The sequence below is a fragment of the Morone saxatilis genome, unplaced genomic scaffold (assembly GCF_004916995.1).
Source record: "Morone saxatilis isolate NCDOM2014 unplaced genomic scaffold, NCSU_SB_2.0 Contig8, whole genome shotgun sequence".
Lineage (NCBI taxonomy): Eukaryota > Metazoa > Chordata > Actinopteri > Moronidae > Morone > Morone saxatilis.
Window position 1 is genome coordinate 11,473,732 of NW_023340257.1, and position 22,593 is coordinate 11,496,324.

Consider the following 22,593-nt stretch of genomic DNA (forward strand, 5'->3'; position numbering starts at 1 on the left):
TTTGTTATTTCAGACAAGGACATTGCATTGACTTTTATTAGACTTACCCTAATCTTAACCAAAAAGATACCCACAAATGTAACGATTTACCTTGTGTGGAACAGCATTTTGTACCCAAATAGGAGGTGAATGTGTCTGCATGAACAGATTATTATGTTGTATCCACAACATAATAAATACAAGTACACACACACACACACACACGCTTTATAAATTAATTAATAAAACCTAGTGTTTAAACCGCATGGAAGAAGATTTCATTCGACATTACAGACAAAAAGATTAATATTGATGTAGCCTAAAACCTAATCGATCTGCATGGGGACTTTTCCAACTAACTAATGAGCACACAATGCACTACAGACAGTTATATGCCGCAGTGTATTTAGGTTATTTTGAGGGTAACCGTTCATCATTTATTTATTTATTTATTTGCACTATTTAATATACTATTTGCACTATTAGTACTGTACAGTTTCACATACATATATAGATGTATACATATATAAATGTAATTTCCTACATTGCACATTATTAGTTTTAGACCTGTACTTTATATTCTTAGGCCTGTCTAGTCTATATTCTTCTGCTAAATTACTGCTGTATATACTTTTATCCTGTGCAATAATTTATTTTTTAACACCTTTTTTCATTACATCTTGCATTTCTCTATTTTATTTAGCTATTTACTGTGTATTTATCTCTTCTTATCTGCAGTGTTTCATCTGGAGCTCCTGTAAAACGTGTGGCTCTCCCTCAGTGCGGGATCAATAGAAGCTTAACCCAGTGAAACAGTAGGTGGCGACATTGTGGGTGATGTTTGAGAGCGAGCAGCTCGTTGAATGAGAAAGAAGAAGAAGCTCCATAAGGGAAGTGCCGCAGTGTGCTCACGTCCATTCTGTGGCGCTGCGTACATGTCAACCTGGGTTTTTAGCAGCTAATCAGAAGAAACACACTTCATTGTTTTTTAAACTATATATATAAAACGGCACAGAATGGCCACTGGTAAGTCAGCATGTGTTTTGACTGTGTGATAATTGTGTGTGTGTGTTGTTTTTTTTTAATAGCACGTATAATGAAAATGGGTCGATTAGCATCGGAGCTAATTTAGCGGACAACCGCGAGGCCAGACGGGCTCCGTCTATTTCATGGAGCCCAGCTCATCTTTCATTAGCACAGGCGAGATAGCTTCACCGGGTAGTTGGGGGGGAAATGTTTCTCCAGTGCGGAGTTTACTTTGTAGTCGCTTTATATCCCCCCCGTGTTGAGTCGTACCGTCAGTGTACGTATATATCGCAGCAGACTGAGCAGGGCCTTGAGGCGGATAGCTAACTCTCAGCCCTCGGTGTGTGCTATCGGTAGCGACTCTGCTGCGTCTTTGTTTATACCGGTGCTATTGTTTCCCGGCTGAGCGACAAACACTGTGCGCAAACTCTAGTTCAACACGTGTAGTTATAAAACAAGTTGGCAGTGTTAAGTTTGTTTTAAAGGCAAACTCTGCCGAGCAGCGCTAGCTTTTATAAACCTGTGGTAGTTTCCTTCGTTTCAGCATTTAGCCCAGGCCGGGACCTAATTGACCGCCATTTTTATGGTATTGGCGTGGTGACGGCCTGTTTGCGTGGAGCTGTCCTACTTAAATAACCCACTTCTCCCTTCAGGCCAGTGCTGCACCCCGAGCTGCTTAGTCACCTCGATGTTTGTCGCAGTTTTTATCAAACATACTGTAACTTCTGTCGCTCCGGGTTACCGCTTGTTCCTCCGTTCAATCTTTGCTTTGTTTCTCTTTCAGATTCAGGCTACGGTGGCTCGCAAAGGTAATGTACAAACAAACAACGCCCCACATTCATTTCACATGTAGACATTGATAAACAGCTCACACAGCGTTATTCAAAGTGTTGTTGAAATATAACTCAGTGTTTGAATTGAATTAAAACTGCTCTTTATCACGTGTGTAGCTATGGATCATACGGGGGTCAGCAGAGTGGACAGGTAAGACCCTTCTCCTGTCTGTCACCTGTACGCATTATAGCTTTAAACCAGTTTGTACTATTTGATGATGAGCTGACTAACTGGTCTCTCTCTGTTTTACAGGGCTATGGCCAAGGAAATGGCAGTAGCACTTACGGGGGGCAGAGTTACGGTGGCTATGGACAGCAAGGCGCGACACAAGGTAAAGTATATGTCCAGTTTCAATCCTCTTTGTCAAACGCTCACCCTATACTTAATCTGCATTAGGCCAACCTAACTGAGATTCAGTTAATGACATTTCTGTTATATTTAGATCAATGATCTGGCATCACTGGTATATCCACAGTGATAATTGAGACAGAAGTATGAGCTCACATGAAGAAATTGGATTACTTGCTTTGAATAATATATCCCCATAGCAAAGTAATAGAAGAATTCAAGATGTTTAAAGATAATTTTTAATGAGATACGTTGCATCATGGACCAAAATGAGACTGAAAAAATTCATGTCTGTTTGACATCTTCTCTCTCTGTACTTTAGCAGACGGTTATAGCCAGTCTCAGCCACAGAGTTATGAAAACTACGGACAGGAGTCAACTGGGTAAGACGCTCGTATTACATTGTTCACTGACCTTCTGAAATTATGTCTAAACTCTTATTGTACATCTAATAAATGTAGATGCAAAATTTGTTGTATAGAAAACTAACATATCAGTCATGATAACCAGTAAATAAAGTATGCAGATAAAGCTCAAACTCTGATGATTCACACGTCTTCTCAGTTCTAACTAATGATTTTGCTTAAAACACTTCAAGGTATGGCGACAAGTCATCTTATGGGCAGCCGGCTTCCTACGGTGCTCCGGGGCAAGGAGCAGACAGCTATGGACAGCAGAGCTCCTACAGCAGCCAAGGTGCCGGCGGTGGCAGCGTTGCCGGTGCCGGTGCCGGTGCTGGTGGCGGAAGTGGTGCCGGCGGCTATGGAAGATGGAGTGACGGTACAAAAAACTGGGTTTTAAATTAAAACAAGAGGCTTCACCTGCGTTCTGTATGTGCTGACTCATACGTCAGGTTGTGTAGTCCCTCAATAAATCTTTCTTTGCTCCAGCTGAAAGCGGCGGTCAGGCTGGGAGGTTCGGACGTGACCAAGGAGACCGGTCAGAAGGAGGGGGCTTCAGAGGCCGAGGCCGTGGCGGTGGTGGCAGCGGCGGCGGCTATGAGCGTGGCGGTTATGACCGCAGTGGTGGATATGAGCGCGGTGGCTTCGACCGTGGCGGAAGAGGTGGACCTCCTGGTATGGGGTAAGTTGCATAGTGCCACTGCCCCCAAGGTACCTCCTATACACTGTGAATATGAGACATGACTTGTTGCCACTCGACACATCACTCATAAACTAGAAACCATCCACATAGATGATTTTCACCACTCATCTGCTTTGTGCTCCAGATCCCCGAACTATGGTAATTTTTTATTTTTCCTTCAAAACTTGATTCACAGTTTTTACAAGAGACCTGCTGGTGTTAAATACACATTGCTGTTGATATCAAATGATGGGCACTCACACACACAAGTGGTGGTGAAGTAGAGGTTAGAGCTCCGATGTTTGACCCACTGAGGATCTTCTTGTTATCGCTGGGGTCTCAAGTAAAGGAATGGAGACTGAACTTGCCTGCTCAGATAGGAGCTTTAAAGGCACCAGAAACCTGGTTGTGCAGCCGTATTCTCCCAGACGCTGGGACAGGTTTTATCCATTCTGCAACAGAACAGTCAACAATTTTTATGATGAACCAGGAATGGACATCTTGTGTCGTGTGTGTATATATATTTGAAGACTCAAGTGAAATATCACAGCTGGACCTAAACAGATGTTTCTGTAAGGAGAACAGGGCTTTAGCACATCATTAAGATGACTTAAAAGTGCTTTCTTGCACACAAACTTGTGTTCTACACTAAGACGCATACTATGAGAAACCATCTTTTTCACCATTGTGAACGGACTATTTTAAGTACCTTTTTAGATGTCTCGGTTTTAAGAGGGATTTAAGCCAAGGTACCCATCTGATCACCTTTCTAAGGAGAGCAAAAAAGCATTTGTAATTCTCTGGAGACTGACTTTATGTATGATCTAAAAGCTCAACATGTTGGTCCATTCGGTCCCATTTTGAAGCAAACTGGCACAACAGTGTTCAGTGTCTACTCTTTATTTAAATATTATATCCTTAAACGAGTGAAATCCTTTTTTAATTCAGACGAGAGCTTTTCTGTTGCGTTTTCAGTTGACCTTGATGTCAAAAGAGCGAGGACTTTTTGCTGTGCTTTCATATTTTTTTAGTTTAGTTAAATATCCAGCAGACGTACTTTTTTGATTGCCAGAAAGTCAATTTTGGTGTTTCTTGTGCTCTGAGGACAACATAATAGTTTTTGAACAATGGAAACTCCACTGAAACGATGCCCTTAGACCTGGAGCCCACATCTTCAGCTGCTTCACATTCAACAGGTTTCATTCAAGTGTTGTATATTTGATAATGGCGAACATGTGTGTTGTGTTAACATGGATCTACATTTTATACTACAGGTGTTCAGAGTGATTGAACTAAAACTTGGACCTCAGTTAAAGGATCTCATAAACGCACTCAGTGGAAGATTGCTTATCAGTTTCTACACCCCTTCACACCAATTTGGCTTCTCATGTTTAAAAACACATTGAGCTGGTTTTCCAGCTCTTCGTATCCAATCTGGTCATGTAAAAAGGAAAAGTACCAAATTCTTTGTAAATGGTGACCCAGTGAGATGTAATGAATGTCTTCACTCGTCTGCCTGATTGTTCAGTCAGAGCTGCCTAGTCGTCTGTTCATTGATCTCTAATGTCAAAGACTAATGCATTCCTCGTGTGAGACATTTCCACCGTAGTCGCACACCCTGGCAGGAGTGCATACTGATGGGGATGTAGGGGAGCTTTGAGCTCTCAGTTGGGACAAAGGAAAAGCCATCATATCTCCAATTTTTCCTCTGCAGAGGTGGTGACCGTGGTGGCTACAAAAATTACGGTGGTAAGTGACGAGCATCAGAACTGTGTCGGTGGGGGAGGAAAGAACTTGAGTTAGCAAAAAAGAAGAGGGGATTTTAAAAAAAAAAACAGAAAAGAAACTCAGTGAATGCCACCATTATCATGTCCAGATCCGAAGGGACTCCACCATTTATTCTTAGCAGGGTTTTCACATAAATGACTTCAGATATGGTAAAGAACATGGAGCCTGAGTTGTAAAATTATGGTATTGTTGCATGAAGACGAGGGCTGATTATAAATGACAGAGGTGTTCCCAGGACGAAGAAGGAAAACTTTCTAAAACTGGAGACATTTTGGTGGTTTTCATTTCTGGTGTAAGCTCAAATAAAACAGAACAATTCTGTTCTTGTTGCAAGGTGTTGGTATGTGGCGCAACGGTATGAAAACACCCATCAGAGAGCTGTAAACATGGACATTTGTTTAATTTTCTTTACCATTATTGCATTGATAGGGATGAAGTTAATAATTACTTGTGTGAAACTGTGGACAGTTTAAGTTTCCTTGCTCAAGTGTTCTCTACCATCCTCTCCTCTGTTTTACAGGCTCTCGAGACTACGGCTCAAGGGATGAACCAGGTAAGGCAGTCTTTGATCAGTACGCACCCTGGCTATTTAATCGTGTCATCCTCAATCAGCTTTTATTCAAATGTCTGTCCAGTCACTGTAATCTGATACCAGAACATCTCTTCCCCTCTAATGGCCAGTGCAGAAAAGTGCTTGATGGCACATGCCAGTTGTAATGAGTTTTTAGTGCCCTTCCTACCTAAGTTCTGTGTTGTTGCACGTTCTTTTGTTTGATTCATTAGTTATATTTTAAAGTAAACAAAATCTCAATTGACTCACGTGATTCATTAGATAGTTAGTCTTTAAGGTCGAGCGAAATAAAGAGTGAATGAAGAGTGAGAGCAGTATGAACAAGAACAAAGCAGTGAATCAGAAATAATGCGTTGATGTGGCTGAGGCCACCCATCATCGTGTGTGTGTGTGTGCGCGCTCAGCCCTGCCCTCTGTCAAACAGACACAGACCTGCAGCTCTATCCATCAATGAGAGCAGCGATAGAAGCTGTTCCATTTATTGATCCCCCTTGGGAGAAGTTCAAGTTTGTCTAGTTAACCTGTTTTAGAGACCAACATTTGAATCTTGACTTTGAATACATTATGAATGAAGTTTTTAACTATTTAGTACAACCATATCAGTTTGAATGTGTAAAATTTCAAGTTAAGCAGATATTACTTATAATTATTTTAGTTAATTGACATTAGTAATCAAAAGCAAAGTTGCCATGGTTTCCCATGTGGATATGATTATTGGTTAGATCCTACAGTTTACTCATTGTGTGACAACTTTTATGTCCTACATATCTAATCGTTGACATGTTCTCCATTGATCTCTTCCACAGCTGGTGGTGAGCAGGACAACTCTGACAACAACACCATTTTTGTCCAGGGACTGGGAGAAGATGCCACGGTTCAGGAAGTTGGTGACTTCTTCAAGCAAATTGGTATCATCAAGGTATTGAATTAGTTTGACAGTCACTAAATCAGTGACTCACAAATGGACATGTCTTCATGAAAATGAAAATGATCGTGTTAACTTGTTCCTGTGAATACCTGTTCAGGTGTCGAGGGAATAAACATTGGCACTGAGAATCCTTTGTTCATTTTGTGACGTTTAGGTAAACAAGAAGACCGGCCTGCTAATGATCAACATCTACTCTGATAAGGCCACCGGTCGACCAAAGGGAGAAGCTACAGTGTCATTTGATGACCCGCCTTCTGCCAAAGCAGCTATTGATTGGTTCGATGGTAATATCACTACTGTATCTTCATAGTCTCCAATCATACATTCATACTTGTAACATTCACTTTAACTCATATGTTGTCTTTTCATTTCAGGCAAAGAATTCAATGGCAAACCCATCAAAGTATCGTTTGCTACCCGCAGAGCTGAGTTCACACAGAGAGGAGGCGGAGGAGGAGGAGGTGGTGGTGGTGGCGGTGGAAGAGGGGGACGAGGAGGTGGGTACTGATTGAGCCACCCCAGGGCTTGAATAGAAAATATCCATTTTAAAAATATAAAGTCCTTGTGTTCATGTTGATGCTCTAAAGTTTCTGACGAATTGTTGGTCTTTAGGTTTCAGAGGTCGTGGTGGTGGTGGAGGTCCCAACTTTGACATTAAGGGAGGAGACTGGCCCTGTCCCAACAGGTTTGTTTACTGTTTCATGTATTTTTTTTTTTCTTCTAAAACATTTATATGCAGCGGAAGGGGCTCATTTTCCCCCTTTTGTGTTAATTATTTTTAATGTATTAAATGCCCGTCTGATTTCTGTCTGCAGCTCTTGTGGCAATATGAATTTTGCACGACGGCAAGAGTGTAACAAGTGTGGTGCACCCAAACCAGGAGATGCAGGCTTTGGAGGTGGAGGTGAGCGCTTCATCTTGATCTACTGACTAACTTGCAGGATTAAAAGACTAAATATTTAATTGAAGACTATCGTATCATGTTGTTTTTACTGACACAAATGTGACTGTTTGCAGATCGTGGAAGCAGAGGTGGTTATGGCGGTGACAGAGGTGGTGGCTTCAGGGGTCGCGGAGGTGGTTTCCGCGGTGGAGACCGTGGAGGCTATGGAGGAGGAGGCGGCGGCGGAGGATTCGGAGGGGGCTACAAAATGGGAGGAAGGTTGGTCAAAACTTTCTTTTTTTGCATAGTATATAAACCTCAGCAACCTGTGTGATCTGTGGTTGATGTAGTTTGATTATATTACCAGAAGAGGGCGTAGCCTCCCTGAGATTGCTCATCAAGTTCTGAAACTAACTAATGCTGTGTCCTCATACCACATACAAACTATATACGAACTATATACAGTATGTACTCTACATTGATCTTTATAGTATATTGTTGTATACTCACAGGAAATAGAATACTTGAGCACTTCATGGGGTGCTTTTTGATAATCCACCGTCCTCCTTGTACTTGTGTATTGGTTTGTGGAGGAATAGTATCCTCAGCAGCACATTCATATTTCTTTTTGTTCATGCTGACTGACTTAATTTTGCCACTTTCCTAGTATGAACACAGCGATTTGGTTTAATTTAGGGTCTTCAAACTGTAGTTCTCCCATTTTAAGTCTCCGCCTAATAAGAAGTCAACTTGTGAGTTTGTCTAGTGTCTAAATATTCATGCTGCACCCTCCTCTTGGTGTCTAATGCCCCTTGAGGGTCTTGGGTATTTGTTGATATATTGCTGCTCACTGAAGGTGAAGTGCTCTGTTAAAGGAAGGACGTCTCCTTTTTATTTATTTTTTTTTTTTTTTTGAAAGCAAATTGTATTAGCCCTCTACAGATTTAAAAGGTTGGGTGGATGAGGAACAGACGGCATATTTCACCCTCGTCTCCGTCATTCACATCACAACGGTTAACTCAATGACACAAGTGGACGCTGATCTTTTTCAAAACACAGCCGCTAACAGAACATCATTGTCTCTTCCCCGCAGAGGTGACCGCAGAGACGACAGAAGAGACCGGCCATACTAAGAGTTGAGCAGATGGAAACCATTCCAGCCCTGGAGTTCGCCATGGAGGGAGGGTTTGGGTGGGTGGGGGGGGAACAGGGAAGGGCGTAGATCAGACATTCTGGTTTGTGTACCTTTTTGACGCCAGTGCATCCCAGCTATTACTGCTCATCTGAGTGAGGGAAGGATGTGTTGAGCGAACTGTTAATGGGACTTTGGGGCTGATGGCACTGTTGGCATGTGGTCAAATGTTTGTTTTGGTTGTTTTTTTGTTTTTTTTTCCCCTGCATTTTTGTTTTATTTCTTTGTACATCCTTTTTAATTTTCCCTCAGATTCTAGCTGCAGACGTTTTGTGAGGTAGACTTCGTACCATTGTTTTGTATGAACGGAATAAAATGTTTTACTTGGGTTTTTCTTTTTCCAAAATGATATTAAAAACTGTGATCTTTTCTCTGTGCTTTGTGTGACTTCATCATTCTCGGTATTAAAGACGATTCATCCAGCCAGACATTTAAGAACTGGATCCTTTAAAGTGCAGCAGTGTACAGTAGGCAGTAGGTGCGGTGCGGAGGGGCGGTGCTGGCCCTCCCCCTCCCTCCCCCCCGTGCTCCTGCTGGGTGAGTCGGCTCCGTCACTCCTCGCAGGGATGGAGACAGTAGGCGAGCAGCAGCATGCTCTCACTCACTGACAGCGAGGGTAAACAGCGATGAGAAAAATATTAGCAGCTGAACAGAAATGCGCCATGAAGGCAGCGGTGTGGTGGTAGTGTGGTCGTCCCGCAATGAGCCGCCGACCTCCCGACCGGTGTGGAGCTGTGCGGGGTGTGAGGGCAGTCTGGATCCTGGCTGTGAGCACCCTCATCACCGCTCACACTGCCGGAGGATCACCGCTGGTCCTGGAGCCACAGGTACTTAGTGTTTGTTTAATAATCCTCTTAAACGGCCCAATAACATACTTTATTTTGATTTATTGCCTTTATACTTAATGGCTGCTACTATTTATTAAACAGCCATATAAACATGTTATTGAACTGTTTGAGACCTCAGCAGCTAAATACTGTAGATTGTCAATGGCTTTAATATGTGTAAATGGTTTACTTAATAAAATGTTTCACATGTCTGTTATTGGAGTTTAAGACCTCTCTTGGGTCTAATTAACCCCGAACATAAGCCTGTAAGATAACGTACTGTACATTTCTTATCTGTGAAGGAAACGAAGTTCATGCATAGCCCATAAAACATTTCCTTATGTGCTCTAGTAACAGTGTTTATGTTGTCACCTGTGGAGGTTCAGTTTGTAGCATGGGGAAGGATTACCACTACAGTACTTTTGCAGATATTTTGTTTTAATACGGTCAGAAATAAAATGGTTTATCTTGCAGTTATTTTCATGTCTGTGCATACAGCAGGGATGTGTTAAACCCTTAATGGAAATAAAGCAAATTTAAACAAAGAGTTGGTTAAACTCTGGCTTATGGTTAATTTAAAGGAGGAATTTTAGGAGGAGGAATAAGTTTGTGAAACTGTCTAAGCAAATGTAACAAATAGTTTCTTAATAGTGAACTGCTACATGTTTAGTTTATTGTCTACAACAATGAATGTGACCACTGAGTAACACATTTAAGACAATGTCAGCTCTATATAGTAACATACAAGGAAACCAAGCCCACTTTTATGAGAAAATACTACAATTGAATTGTGTCTCTGTGGACTGGACTGCCTAGTTTATTCTGACATTGCTCTGCCGGCCGTCCACACACTGAATGTTCATCAAAGCTGTAGGACCGTATAACATTAGACTATTACATGTGTTTCCACAACTTTACTCTTACATAAAACATAGCCTTCTGGCATGTTTCAAAGGGACAAAGAACATTTTTGTTGCACATTCCTGTTTGCTGAAGAACATCTGTCATCTCCTCAATTTTAATTTCCATCCCACCTTCAACCACATCTGTAATCATAGCTGCACCTCCTGTTGTCTGAACATGAAACCTGCTACATACACACGAAGGGCTGTGATTGAGAGATGGTAATATTAAACCATCAACATGGCTAATCTCAAACCACAATGCAACAACATCTGTTGTCACATACCCAGTTGGTTCATTTTTTACTGTATTTTACAGGCGTTAAATTTCACAACTATTCTCGGCATGAAATTCTTGAGAAATAATAACTATGAATTTTCAGGGACACCTCAGGGGTTTCTCTCTCTTATGGGTGGTCTAGATCTATACATCCGCCTTGGCAGCCTACAGCAGCTACAATACAAATGGAAAATTATCTTTATACTTTTATGACTTTTTGCCTTTTGGGGAAGTATGCCTCTCTGGGGATTTACCATAAGATGAGATTCAAAGTGTGAGATTGTTGGTCTGTAAAATCAACTACATGACCCAAAAAGTCTCCTTACTGTCTATAAAATTGAAGCACATCTTTACAGAAGGGCTCACGGTTTGGTTGATATGTTTAGCTGGAGCATTAACAAGTGTTATAACAATTGCAGGTCTTTCTGGAAAAGTACGGCTACCTGCATCAGGACAACCACCTCCACAATGCAGCTGAGATGCAGTCAGCTATCTGGTAGGTGGTAACGCTCTTCTTCATCTATTAAAGATTATTCCTGCCGATGAGTGTGATAAGCTTCACCACAGGACCATGTTATCAATGTAGAAATCACAGCGGCTCATCAGATATCCTAAATTTAATGTGATTTTACAACAGAGATGATGTGTTTTTTCTCGCTTTGACGATCAGAGTTAGCTGCTTGTGTTCATCAGGGGGAAGGGTGAGTTGGTGCGGCACAAGTCCACGGGCTGAACGTCAGTGCAGGGCAGTAAAACACACCCTCACCTCTGCACTCTCCTGAACCCTCCCTGAACCATCCAGGAATTTCAAGAACCCCGCCTTCTGGCCTGTATACTGTCTGTACTATAATGGAAACTGATTGAAGGTGTAGGATAGTTAGACAGATGAAAACTAATCTTGTACCTTTATATTTTTATTTAACAAAGGACATTATACATTAATAAAACATTGAGGCTGTTTTTCATCTGTAGCTCCTGGACAGATGTTACAAAGTCACCCTAAAAACAGATCACACTGACGATACTGTCAGCCGTCTCTGGTAAACAAATAAAGGTCATGTACACAGTGCAACAACGGGACAGGGTTTAGCCAATTCTCAAACATTAGAATAATAAATGGTTGACTGTGTTTTGAAAAAGCCAAATGTCTGTACAGCAAGACCATCATGCAAACCTTTCTTCCCTCTGCAGCGAGTTCCAGTGGTTGTCCCGACTTCCTGTCACAGGTGAGCTTGATGACGCCACCCTGAGGCAGATGTCAGAGCCCCGCTGTGGGGTGTCGGATGAGGGCAGCCAGCAGATCTGGACTCAGAGGGTAAATGCCATCTTCACTGGAAAGGGACGACCACAGCGCCGCAGGAGGCGCTCTACTGGGCAAGGTATATTGTGTATACATTCTTGAGACATCTGAAGACCTTGCCTCTTTTAGTAAGCTGTGATATCGTTCACTCCCTTATATGTGGAGGTTTTGTGTGTCCTGCTGTGGAGTGGTCACAATGAGCCAACAGTTAACTGGGAGGGTCCACTTTTGTAAACCAAAGCACCAAATAGATGTGAGGGGTGTAATTAAAGCTGGTGGAGTGTCTGATGTTGCACACGTCAGCCTGGATGATTCCTGCTTTTAGCTGCAATTACACAAGTCCACATATCTTTACGTCATCTTTACTGGGTGAAAACCTAAACTTCAGTTCTTTTTCGTCTTTAGTTTAGGAGTTACAGGCTCCTCTGTGTAATTACCTCCAGAAATCTATTATTCTAAGTTTTGTCCCTACAAATGTTGCAGGTTTCCTTTAAAAAGTTATTGAGGCTCTTGTCAGAGGTTATCCTAATTTTCTGCTTTAAACACAGTAATAAAAGCATTCATTGGCGAGCAGATCGCTGCAATTTGAACTGGCTAAAGACTGCAGGATTTAAAGTATTTAACGGTGGTTAAGAGTGCAGCTGAGCAGCCAAATTTCTTGCAGACTGCATAAAGTAATTGAGCACAAGGTCCTTCCCTCTTAGCTTAAGGTGCTTTACAGAAAATCCTTGAGAATTATCAAGAGGTGTAATTTCTCCCCTCTCTTATAAACATGTGTGGGAGATACTGAGTGGAGCTGGGTCAAACTCTTTAAACTATAATGGATTTGTTTTTTTACCCTACATGGGGCATTAGCCATTAAGATAACCCTCTCCACACTTAGGACTGATGAAGCCATATGGCGCACTCAATTTTTGGTCCTTTTGTTTCGTCAGTCTGTCTGTACATTAGCAGGATATCTAAAAACGTACTCAATAGATTAAATTATTATGTTCTTGTATGAATCTGGATCCATTCTCACCCTCTTACAGACTTACAGGCTGCATTCTTGTGTCTTTTGTGACTTATGTTTTCACCTATTTTGTTCCTACTCTCTCTCTTTGGTGCTGTCATTCCTCAATCTCCTTTGTGAATGAGCAGCAGCAGCCTGGTGCCTCCAGCCTCATGATGTGTGAAGCCTCTGCATTCCTTGCTGTCACTGACGAGGTTGGCTAACGTTCAGGGAATGCAGCAGTGGCTGATGTTTGCCGCTGCCTCTTCATGTCAGTACCTGACATGTTCCCTCCTGGTAAACACATCCACAACTGACTGACTGGATTACGTTGTTTGCCAGACTGGCTGGTTATATCAATGCCTAGATATCTTACTGGCTAAATGAGTGGATATCGTGCTGAGTGACTGACTGTTTGGACGGATTACAGCCTGTTCTTGATTAAGAAAACAACTCTCTGTCATTATTCTAGTCCCAGACAGGACTCATATGACACAAAGCTGTATTATTACACAAAGAGCAGCATTAGTAGCAGATACCTTTACACCCTCAGGTCAAACCTCTTATATATCCACTGATGTAGTTTATCAATGTAAAAACTTAATTGTGAGTAGCAGTAGAATAGTGGGGCTGTGTAAACACCACCTTGTGCTTTAACATTAGTTTGCTTTCTGGTACTCTCGCCTGGGACTGGAAGAATGTTTACTGGAAGAGTTTTATGTTTAGATAGAGCTAAGCTGCACTTTCTGTCCTGTTAATTAGTAGATATTAGCACGCTAAAATGCTTAAGTATAATGTAGTATACCTGCCACACATCAGCATGTTAACATTGTCATTGGCATGACTGCAGACTCCTCTTGTTTCTGGATATCAAACTCAGATGCTTCCCTGCAAGTCAAATCCTGCTGCAGTCAATGATTTGTTTATTGGACTTGGTTCAATAGTAAGAATGAATGAACGAGTTTGAATTTAATCTTATTTTACACAGGAAATTACATTGGGAGTACATGTCAGAAAGCTTATTACTGTTATTATTTTGCCATGTAAATGATTCTAGTTTACTAGAGGTAAAACTAAAATACCCGATAATTCATTACAAATATCAATACCAGCACTGATACTTTTTTATAATTATTAAAAACAGTTAATGTACTATCATCAATGTTCAAAAAGAGCACTGGTATTTCAGGTGTCACTCCTCTCACGCACTTGTCTCTACAGTTAAGGAACAAGCCATCCACCACTTAAACCTAATGCTTTTCTCTTTGAGTTTGTCCTTGACAGCCGACGCTGGCTGTTAAACTCCTTCAGGCCACAGCAGCATGTGGATGAGTCTGTTTATTTGCTCTCAGTTGTGGTGTGATGTGGATTTGTTTTGTGTGAACATAGCTGCCTCAGAGCTTCCCGGAAACTGAAAACAGACCTTGACTCGTGGTTGAATGTGATGTTCGTTCCCACTGATATTTACAGAGCTGACATTCCACCACCCATGTCCAAGATAAGTACTGTAAGTGTGATAGGTGTGTGTGTATTTTTCAGAGGTGTGCACTTATGGATCTGTGCCCTGCCCTGGAAACTGTTAACCACTTTAATGCCATTTTACAAACATATCACCGAACCAAACAAACTCTAATTCGACACTATTGCAGCAGAATGCACAAGTCGTATATCGGGGCTTTGCTCAGTAGAGCTGCAACAATTGCCTGATTAGTCGATTAGTCATTGGCAGAAAATGAACTGGCAAATATTTTGATAATTATTTTTTAAAACCTGAAGCTTAAGCCCTTAGTTCCAGATTCTCAAATGTGATGATTGGCTGCCTTTCTCTGTTTCATATGATTTTAAACTGGCTGTAGGAATGGCAATGTCAGACGGTCGGTTCAGCACTTTGGTCCAGACATTCATGGTCCTCAGAGGATGAATCTTTACATTCAATCAGCCTCAGTGGAACTTTATGGTTGGCGCTAATTAGCAAACATTAGCATGCTAAAACGCTAACCTTGTGAACCTGGTAAACATAAAGCAGGTTTGTCACTGTGAGCCTGTTAGCATGCTGAGCTTAGAATTAGGTGCTTCAAACATCATATAAGTTGGCACCAGTAACAAACCAAATCTCTCTGCACCTCCACAAACAATAACTTTGGCTATCAGATGATCTCAGCCACTTCCTAATGTCTGTGATAACCCACCCGCCCCACACTGCTGCTATAGAGGGCATCATGCTAATTGCTTCCATAAGGGAAGTCGGGGAATGTCTTGTGTATCTGACTTCCTGGCTTCTCTGCCGTCCTCGGGGACCTCTTACTCTGCGGCGGTCTGGGACGGAGCCTGAGCTCTGCTGAAAATACAGAGCTACACACATCATGTGGCAACAAGCCTGGTGCATATAGATCATCTGGGAGGGAAAAATGAAGCAGGTTGGGAAAACAAGGTAGTTTGTTGAAGTGACTGACTCCAGATATCAAATTGTGTATAAAAGGCAGGTTGTAATGGCAGTGACTCCTGAGGTTGAACCTTGCCTTCTTGTATTGTTTTGTCTTTCTTTACTATTAATGTAAATCAATGGGATGACTGTTATTCACTCCTATACAGTTGTAGTGTTTGAGACCCTGGTGCTTCCAATCTAATATTTCTGTGAATCGTTGCAATAAAAATGCTAAGGATCAAGTTTTACACAACTTTACGCTTAAAACAAGTTTACGCTGAGATTCGTGTTGAGTTGCTGCTGGAGCACAAATTCTGTTTGTGTGTTTACACAAACACAAACGCACGCTGATGTCATTGCCAAACCCATGTCTTAATGGCTCCAGATATCCAGATATCCAGATATTTGCTTTTCTCCAGGGTGCTATTGAGCTAATTCACAGTATGTAGTGCATACCTCTCGTTTATCGCTCTCATCTTTCACACAACTCTGTGCTGTGTGTTTTTTAACCCGGGCACAAATTACATCAAAATAACTCAAAGGTCAACGTTCTCCAACCCGACTGCCTCCTCCCTGTATGATTGAGCAGAAACATGTAATGCAGCCGTCAGTGCAGACCTCCCACTCTCATTTGGCCTCTACATCGAGGCAAACATTGAGCCACATTTCTAAATATTTTGACAACTGTAAGTGTGCTTGAGTTATTTTGCCACTTTCTAGTCAAGCGTCAAATGTGAAAGTATGTAGAAATTTTAAAAGCAAGTCGTCTAAAGTGCACAGTGAGTTTGATTCTAGCACCCACTCTCACCCTCCAAAGCCCTCTTAACAATACAAGCACAAATACTGGTTCTGTGGTCTTTTTGTCCGTGTCGGAAGGGCTCTAAAGCTGAAGACTGCAATATGAATAATATGTGAAGTACTGGGAAATTGACTGTATATAAAAATGTCATTGAAAGAGTCTGTTCCTGGGGCGTCGTGGTCACCTGGTAGAGCTGGTGCCAAGTGTACCAAGGCTGCAGCAGCTGTGGATTCGAGTCCAAACCTGTGGCACTTTGCTGCGTGTCATCCCCTCTCTCTCCTCCCTTTCCTGTCTATCTTGAGCTGTTCTGTCAATAAAGGCAAAGATCTTTCTTTCTGTACAAGAAAGAAATAATAATAAAAAAAAATAAAGATAAAGGTCAGTTTTTCTGTACAGTTTTTAATCAAGGGTTGCAGTCCAATTGTCCTTTGTTGGAAGGTTTTCCTGCAACCATCTACATGGAAATTATTTATTTATTATATCAAATCAAATTATTTTAAATTTATATTCATATATATTCCCCCCGGTGTTATTATATAACAGAGCAATTAACATCTACTCCAAATATTTTTACAGATCAGCCTCGAGTCAAGAAATGTTAGATTTTTGCAGAGATGATTCATATGATTATTAAAATAACTAATTAATTAATTAAAAATTATCTTTGTGTTTAAAATGTACCAACGCTTTCATCAGTTCATGAACTTGACCAGTCAAAGTGAGGGTCCAGCCTCTCCAGCTGCCTCCCCCCCCGAAGGTTCATATTATCTAATGACTGTTTCCTGCGAGGCAGCCTCTCTGTCTGCTGTGTGAATGTGTGCTGCATGGTTGGTTGTCTGTGTTTGCTGTTATGTTTGCTTTGTCTCCAGATTGCTACACTGGGCAATCCTGTGTATATATTGAAGAGATTAGCATTTTGTAAATTAAAGAATGGCTGAATTTAACTCCCCCCTTCCCGCTGTCCCACAACAAATGTGAGAATCTGGAGTTTGCGACACATGTGATTATGTCTAAGCTGAGAAACCACAGACACGTGTTGAGGTAAATTGTTTAGTCAAGCATGTGCTCAGAGTGCTTGTTAGTTTACCCAGCTGTGAGCTAACATGGTTAACATCCTATCATTTGGCTCTGAATGGATGCGGGGGGGCTCTACTTCAAAACATCACGGCTGAACGTGGGATATCTGGCATTCGAATTTATACTACAGATGGAAACACATAGCTGCTGCAGTAGGTAATAATACTATAGAGATAGAGAGAAACCTTTCTTTAAATAGCAGTATTAAACCACATAGAGACATGGTGTGTATATTTGATTGAAGGACTTTGTCACATGTGTTCTCACTAACAGGAAGTAATTCATTCCTACTAAAGACGTTTTTTAAAAATGGGTCACAAATAAATACGTAATACTTTTTAAAAAGCTAAAATATTTCCTGAATCAGCTGGGCATTGTGCTTTAGTTTTTAGCATCACTCAAACAGACTATGTATTTGGTGTGTTAGTGAGCAGCAGCAGGACAGTGTCTTTAGGGTTGACTCAAAATAAACTAGAGTGCCCACAATCATGGTAATGAAGAAACATGTCACGCAGTGCAGTACTTATTTATGTTTTTTGAATTATTTTAGACATTATCAGGCTTTGGCTACACAGTTAGTATTAGTACACTTGTTAGAATCAGTTCATTGTTGGGTTTGGTCTTTTCATGGAATAGCAGAACACATGGTTGTAGTTTTAGTCTGGTGTTTGCTCAGTGATATTGAAGACAGGTGTACATTGGTAGGGCCTCTAATCAGTGATTGACTGAGGGTGGTGGTTACATTAAAGCTGATTCAGTCACTGCTGTTGCCATGGATACACTTTGATCGTCAGCAATAACAAATGAATCTGAAACTCGTGTTTTCTTTGTTATTGTTAAAAGCTTTATATCAGTGTAGCTCACATCGTGCTAACCTGAGCAGATTCCGTTCCAGTTGAGGAATTTGTTGTTTTTGAACTTCCCAGTCTTTGCCCTTCATCTGTGTTTTATCAGCATTTTTTGCATGAACTGTTTTCCAAACTACTAATTGAAATATTCTTGCTCACAGGAACACTGCCAGGGTTTTTCTTTGGGTTGTCTGGTGATTTGAGCTTATCTGTTGTTGCACTGGCTGTAGGTTTGTGATGACTAAGATTGTGAGCTTGATACCTGCCTGTCTCCTATCTCTGTTCCTCTCTCTCTTTCTCCCCGTGGGTGTTCTCCAGCTGAGAAGTGGTACAAACGCCATCTGACCTACCAGATAGTGAACTGGCCTCACCACCTGTCTCCGGGCTCCGTGCGGCTGGCAGTGCGCGCTGCCTTCCAGCTGTGGAGCAACGTGTCAGGCCTGGTGTTCCAGGAGGCCCCTGACGGTCCCGCAGACATCCGGCTGGCCTTTTATGAGGGAGACCACAACGACGGGGCCAGCAATGCCTTTGACGGGCCAGGTCAGGGACAACCACACACTGATTCAAGTCATCACTGTTCTACTGAAATGTTTTCATAGTTTTAATTTGTGTGTGTGTGGTGATTGTTTTGTGTTACGTATGTAATCTGTTCTCAGGTCTAGATCCCAATATCCTGAATGAAGAAAGCTTAGCAAGTTCCACTCTTTATGTGTACACAGTAACAGGATTACTGTGAATAAAGTTCAAGTTTCTTTCATTACCACATGGCTTGGCTGGTGGAAATAATCTCAGTACTGATGGAATGGCTGTAACAGTACAACATATATAACATCAATGCAAACATAAAGGACAAAATGCAAAATAGATACAGCTTCAACTGTATTCCTTTAGGGCCTGTACCGTCTGCCAGAGGGGGGGGGGACGCTGACAAAGGTGATGAACTGGGTGGAGGGGTTCATCCGTGATCTTGATTGCTCGTGAGATGGTGTGTTGTGTGCATATATGGAGTCCAGAAGGTTGGCACCTATGATCTTTGATGATCTGGTGATAATTCTGTCCATTTTCTTTATGCGTGTCTCCATACCGGACAGATATCGGTATGCTCTGGATTATGGCTGTGTAAGTATTCTCGGGAAGAAGAAGAGTCTCTGTTGGGCTTTTTGTATTTGATAGTTGGCGTTGAGGTCCCATTTCAGTTACATTGCACCAGTTTCAGTTACATGAAAAAATAATTTAATAGAAGATTAAATTAAGCCAAAATAGAATATAACAATATAAAAACACAGTACTAGAGGTACAAATATATAGTATTTTGTAAAAAAACAAGGATGACAGACTTAATAATGATAATAATAATTAAACAGGTATAAGTGTTTTCTTATTTGTTACTTTAGTAATAATCTTGCAACCTGTTGTGAGCGTCCTGATCCCCAAGTTGGTGGAGGCAAACCTGTTCCAGCAAGTCAATTGATTTCACAGAAATCTGACTGTACACTTTAAAATAAGGAATAGAAATACTAAATAAACTGAGCAATTACATTTGCTTTGTCTGTAGATGTTTAACATACCCTAAACATAACCAAACCTTTATTTGTGAACATTGTAGCTGTTGAATCTCAACTAATAAGCTGTTGAAATGTTACAAATAATCTATAAACTGTCTGTAGGAGGACTATCCACATAAAGTGGAACCGTACAGGTAGCTGATAATACCTTTCTGAATGTAGGACTTTAATTTGTAGTGGAGTAGGTCTACTTTTACATTGCTGTATTGGCACTTTTACTGAAGTAAAAGATCTTAACACTCCCTCTTCCCCTGGCTGTTGAACTAATACGGTACGACACTCACAACTGTTTCCCTCCTCTTTGAAACTTCAGGAGGAACTCTGGCTCACGCCTTCCTGCCTCGCCGGGGGGAGGCCCACTTCGACAGGGCGGAGAGGTGGACACTAAACGGACACAAGGGACACAACCTGTTCATGGTGACTGCTCACGAGATCGGACACACTCTGGGACTGGAGCACTCCCCCGTCCGTCACGCCCTGATGTCGCCGTACTACAGGAAGTTGGGCCGCAGCCTGGTGCTGAGCTGGGACGACATCATCGCAGTGCAGCAGCTGTACGGTGAGAGGATGGCACTTCTAGGGTGATTTATTCAACCCTGCAGGTCTTATTCGTGGATTTATTGTGTCTCATCCAGATTCAAACATTTCCAAGACACCAAATGAAGCTTAACAGCTATTGGAAGGCAATGTTTTCTTTGTGGTCCAAAGGTCAGTAAGAGTGTTAAACGTAGCACCTTCACTTCACACACAAAGATATTTTTACCACTTTTCCCCCAGGTTTAAAGTCTGAAAGGTTGAGAAAAAAGCACTTTAGTGGACAGATGACAAATGTCTCACTGTCTGGCCTCAGGACAGCTAAGTTACAGATGGTGAAATGAGGCTGCCGTTTAAAATGAACTATTATTGGAATACATAGAACCGATTACATAAATTACTGACTTGTTATAAAAACAGAAGAAACACAGACGTTTTTGCTCTGTTACCCATTAAATCAGGAGTCATGGCACTGAGCTGTGAAAAGGCCAGAGAGGCAGCCCTGAAGGCCACCAGCTGCAAACACAGAATGAGAATGAATAGAAACGGCAAAGCCTGTTGAGAGTTTCCACAGCTCATTGAAACATTGCATTGGATTCAGAAAGCTGTCTTCTGGCTGTTCGTCTTTGCTCATTTAAGTGTTCAAAGTTCTCATGACACAAAGCCCACCGCCATGAATGTGATCCTCTCTCTGTTGTCTTTAACAGCACGAGGAAGTCTGTTCTATCAGCTTCACTTCTGTGGCCTCTCAGCTGCTGGGAGAAGTAGGTTTAAACCGAGGGCAGCAGAGGTGGTGTGAACGTCAAAATAACACACACTGAATGGCTTCCTCACTGGCAGGAAGGTTGGGTTTCACTGCACACTCAGTGGCCTGTTTGTGTATTATTAGTTTCCTCGGTGCTACACACAGTGTTTACCCGGGAGTTTAGCCGGCTCTGTTGTGATAGATTACTGGTGCTGTTGCAGAGGGTGTGAGCATTACATACATCTTTGTGTATGACAAATAAAATAGTTTCTGTTTACTGCCAGTGTGTTGTCCCTCCTGGCATGTGTATAAGGCAGGTTTCCACATGTGCAGAGTTCTCTTATTGCTTGTTTTCTGCTGCTGCGATACTGATTTCACTGCAGCAATTGCACAAGAACAGGTTCCTAACTTGTCTGCCGAAAAATGGCTTCTGCAACTGCTCCTCTGTGATGATGTGACGCTCCAAGATGCATGAGTCCTCTCCCTGCTTTGACCCTGAAACGAGCTGTAAAATAGTTGCATGTAAAGACACAACATTCTGCAGGAATGTTTGCATGGCTGCAGGACAGTCTCACAATCGTTCAGATAATTCGACTCTGAACTTGAGATTCAGCTCAACAGCAGCTGGCAGTACAGTATCTCTCCTTTTCTGTTCAGTATCTGAGGAGTCCCATCTGCTCTGCCTCTGGAGGTATTCTGGCCTCAGCTTCCTAAAATGGTATTTGCCAGCCTTTTCTCCTCAGGGCCTCCCTTATTCACACTGCATTTTAAAAAAAAAATGACCACCCTGCAGCCTCGGCCGAGCCACCACTCAGTCACATTTTCGGCTCAGTTACACTCAAAAACCACAGCGCTTAATGCCACTTTGATTTATTGTGTGACCATAGATAATAACATTGAATTAATTGCGGCAATTAGAAGAGATGATTAGTGTTTAGTGGGTCATTGAGCTGGATGTGAAGTGTTTACTTATGCCTGTTAAATAAAAAGAATCCAAGACAGCTCTCTGGTAACTTTTTTTTATAACATAAAGTTATCCAGGATTCTTTAGCTGGCGCTCAGGTGGAGTTCTTCATGTCTGTTTATCTACCTGATTCCCACCCTGTGGCAGTAATTTCTGTAGTCTGCAGCTGCTCCCACGTAAATGTCAAGCAGCTCCAGAGACAGACATGGACAAGAACCGCAGCTGACAGGACTGCTGGCACTGTGAAAACACTACATCTGTTTAAAGATATGGGCTTTAGGCTGTGTGTGTGTGTGTGTGTGTGTGTGTGTGTGTGAGAGAGAACCATTCCTGGTGTTGGAATTGGTGATCTGATAGGAAGCAGATGTGAGGCAGCCTGAGCACGCCAGGCTCCTGAGCTCCTGACTACCTCTGATTACTCTGTGACCAGAAACATAAAAACCCTTGAAGTATTTTATATCATAGAAGACGTTAGTGGTGATTCTGCCCTATAAGACAATGTATGTACAGTATGTATGATGAACAGCAGTGGTGGTTCTAACTATAGATGTCTAGTAAATGTTATGGGAGTCAAAAGTACATTTCCCACTGAAATGTTGTTGATTTGAAGATTAAAGTAAAATGGAAATACTCAAGTAAGGTACAAGTACCTTACAAATTGAAGGCCCAGTGTGTAACATTTATGAGGATCTATTGTCAGAAAT

The 22,593-nt window shown here is 41.8% G+C and overlaps 2 protein-coding genes across 3 annotated transcripts in view; both read left to right on the forward strand.

The window, feature by feature from the left end:
- Positions 1-857: 857 nt before the first annotated feature.
- On the forward strand, positions 858-9,009 carry taf15 (TAF15 RNA polymerase II, TATA box binding protein (TBP)-associated factor). 2 transcript variants are annotated; one of them, XM_035679924.1, is made up of 16 exons: positions 858-1,005; positions 1,790-1,814; positions 1,956-1,989; positions 2,092-2,170; positions 2,513-2,570; positions 2,786-2,967; positions 3,078-3,270; positions 4,985-5,019; positions 5,579-5,611; positions 6,436-6,548; positions 6,712-6,841; positions 6,932-7,054; positions 7,170-7,242; positions 7,373-7,461; positions 7,575-7,719; positions 8,534-9,009. In XM_035679924.1, exons 1-16 carry the CDS (start codon positions 996-998, stop codon positions 8,571-8,573), a joined length of 1,362 nt encoding a protein of 453 aa, XP_035535817.1. In that variant the 5' UTR covers positions 858-995; the 3' UTR covers positions 8,574-9,009. The 2 variants fall into 2 exon arrangements, with proteins under 2 accessions (XP_035535817.1, XP_035535816.1); XM_035679923.1 differs by having other exon boundaries at positions 859-1,005; positions 2,510-2,570.
- Positions 9,010-9,208: 199 nt separating this feature from the next.
- Positions 9,209-22,593, forward strand: part of mmp28 (matrix metallopeptidase 28) — a 17,444-nt gene continuing 4,059 nt past the window's right edge. The window contains exons 1-5 of the mRNA XM_035680171.1: positions 9,209-9,459; positions 11,061-11,137; positions 11,833-12,020; positions 18,400-18,621; positions 19,960-20,205. Coding sequence (XP_035536064.1) covers positions 9,334-9,459; positions 11,061-11,137; positions 11,833-12,020; positions 18,400-18,621; positions 19,960-20,205 — 859 coding nt within the window. The 5' untranslated portion in view covers positions 9,209-9,333. The remainder of the gene's footprint in view (positions 9,460-11,060; positions 11,138-11,832; positions 12,021-18,399; positions 18,622-19,959; positions 20,206-22,593) is intronic.

What these genes read in the sequence shown, in the direction of transcription:
- taf15 (XM_035679923.1), top strand. An exon ending in TGGAAGAGGGGGACGAGGAG is followed by an intron (nt 7,055 to 7,169) that starts GTGGGTACTGAT and finishes GTTGGTCTTTAG; the next exon opens with GTTTCAGAGGTCGTGGTGGT. An exon ending in GACTGGCCCTGTCCCAACAG is followed by an intron (nt 7,243 to 7,372) that starts GTTTGTTTACTG and finishes TTCTGTCTGCAG; the next exon opens with CTCTTGTGGCAATATGAATT.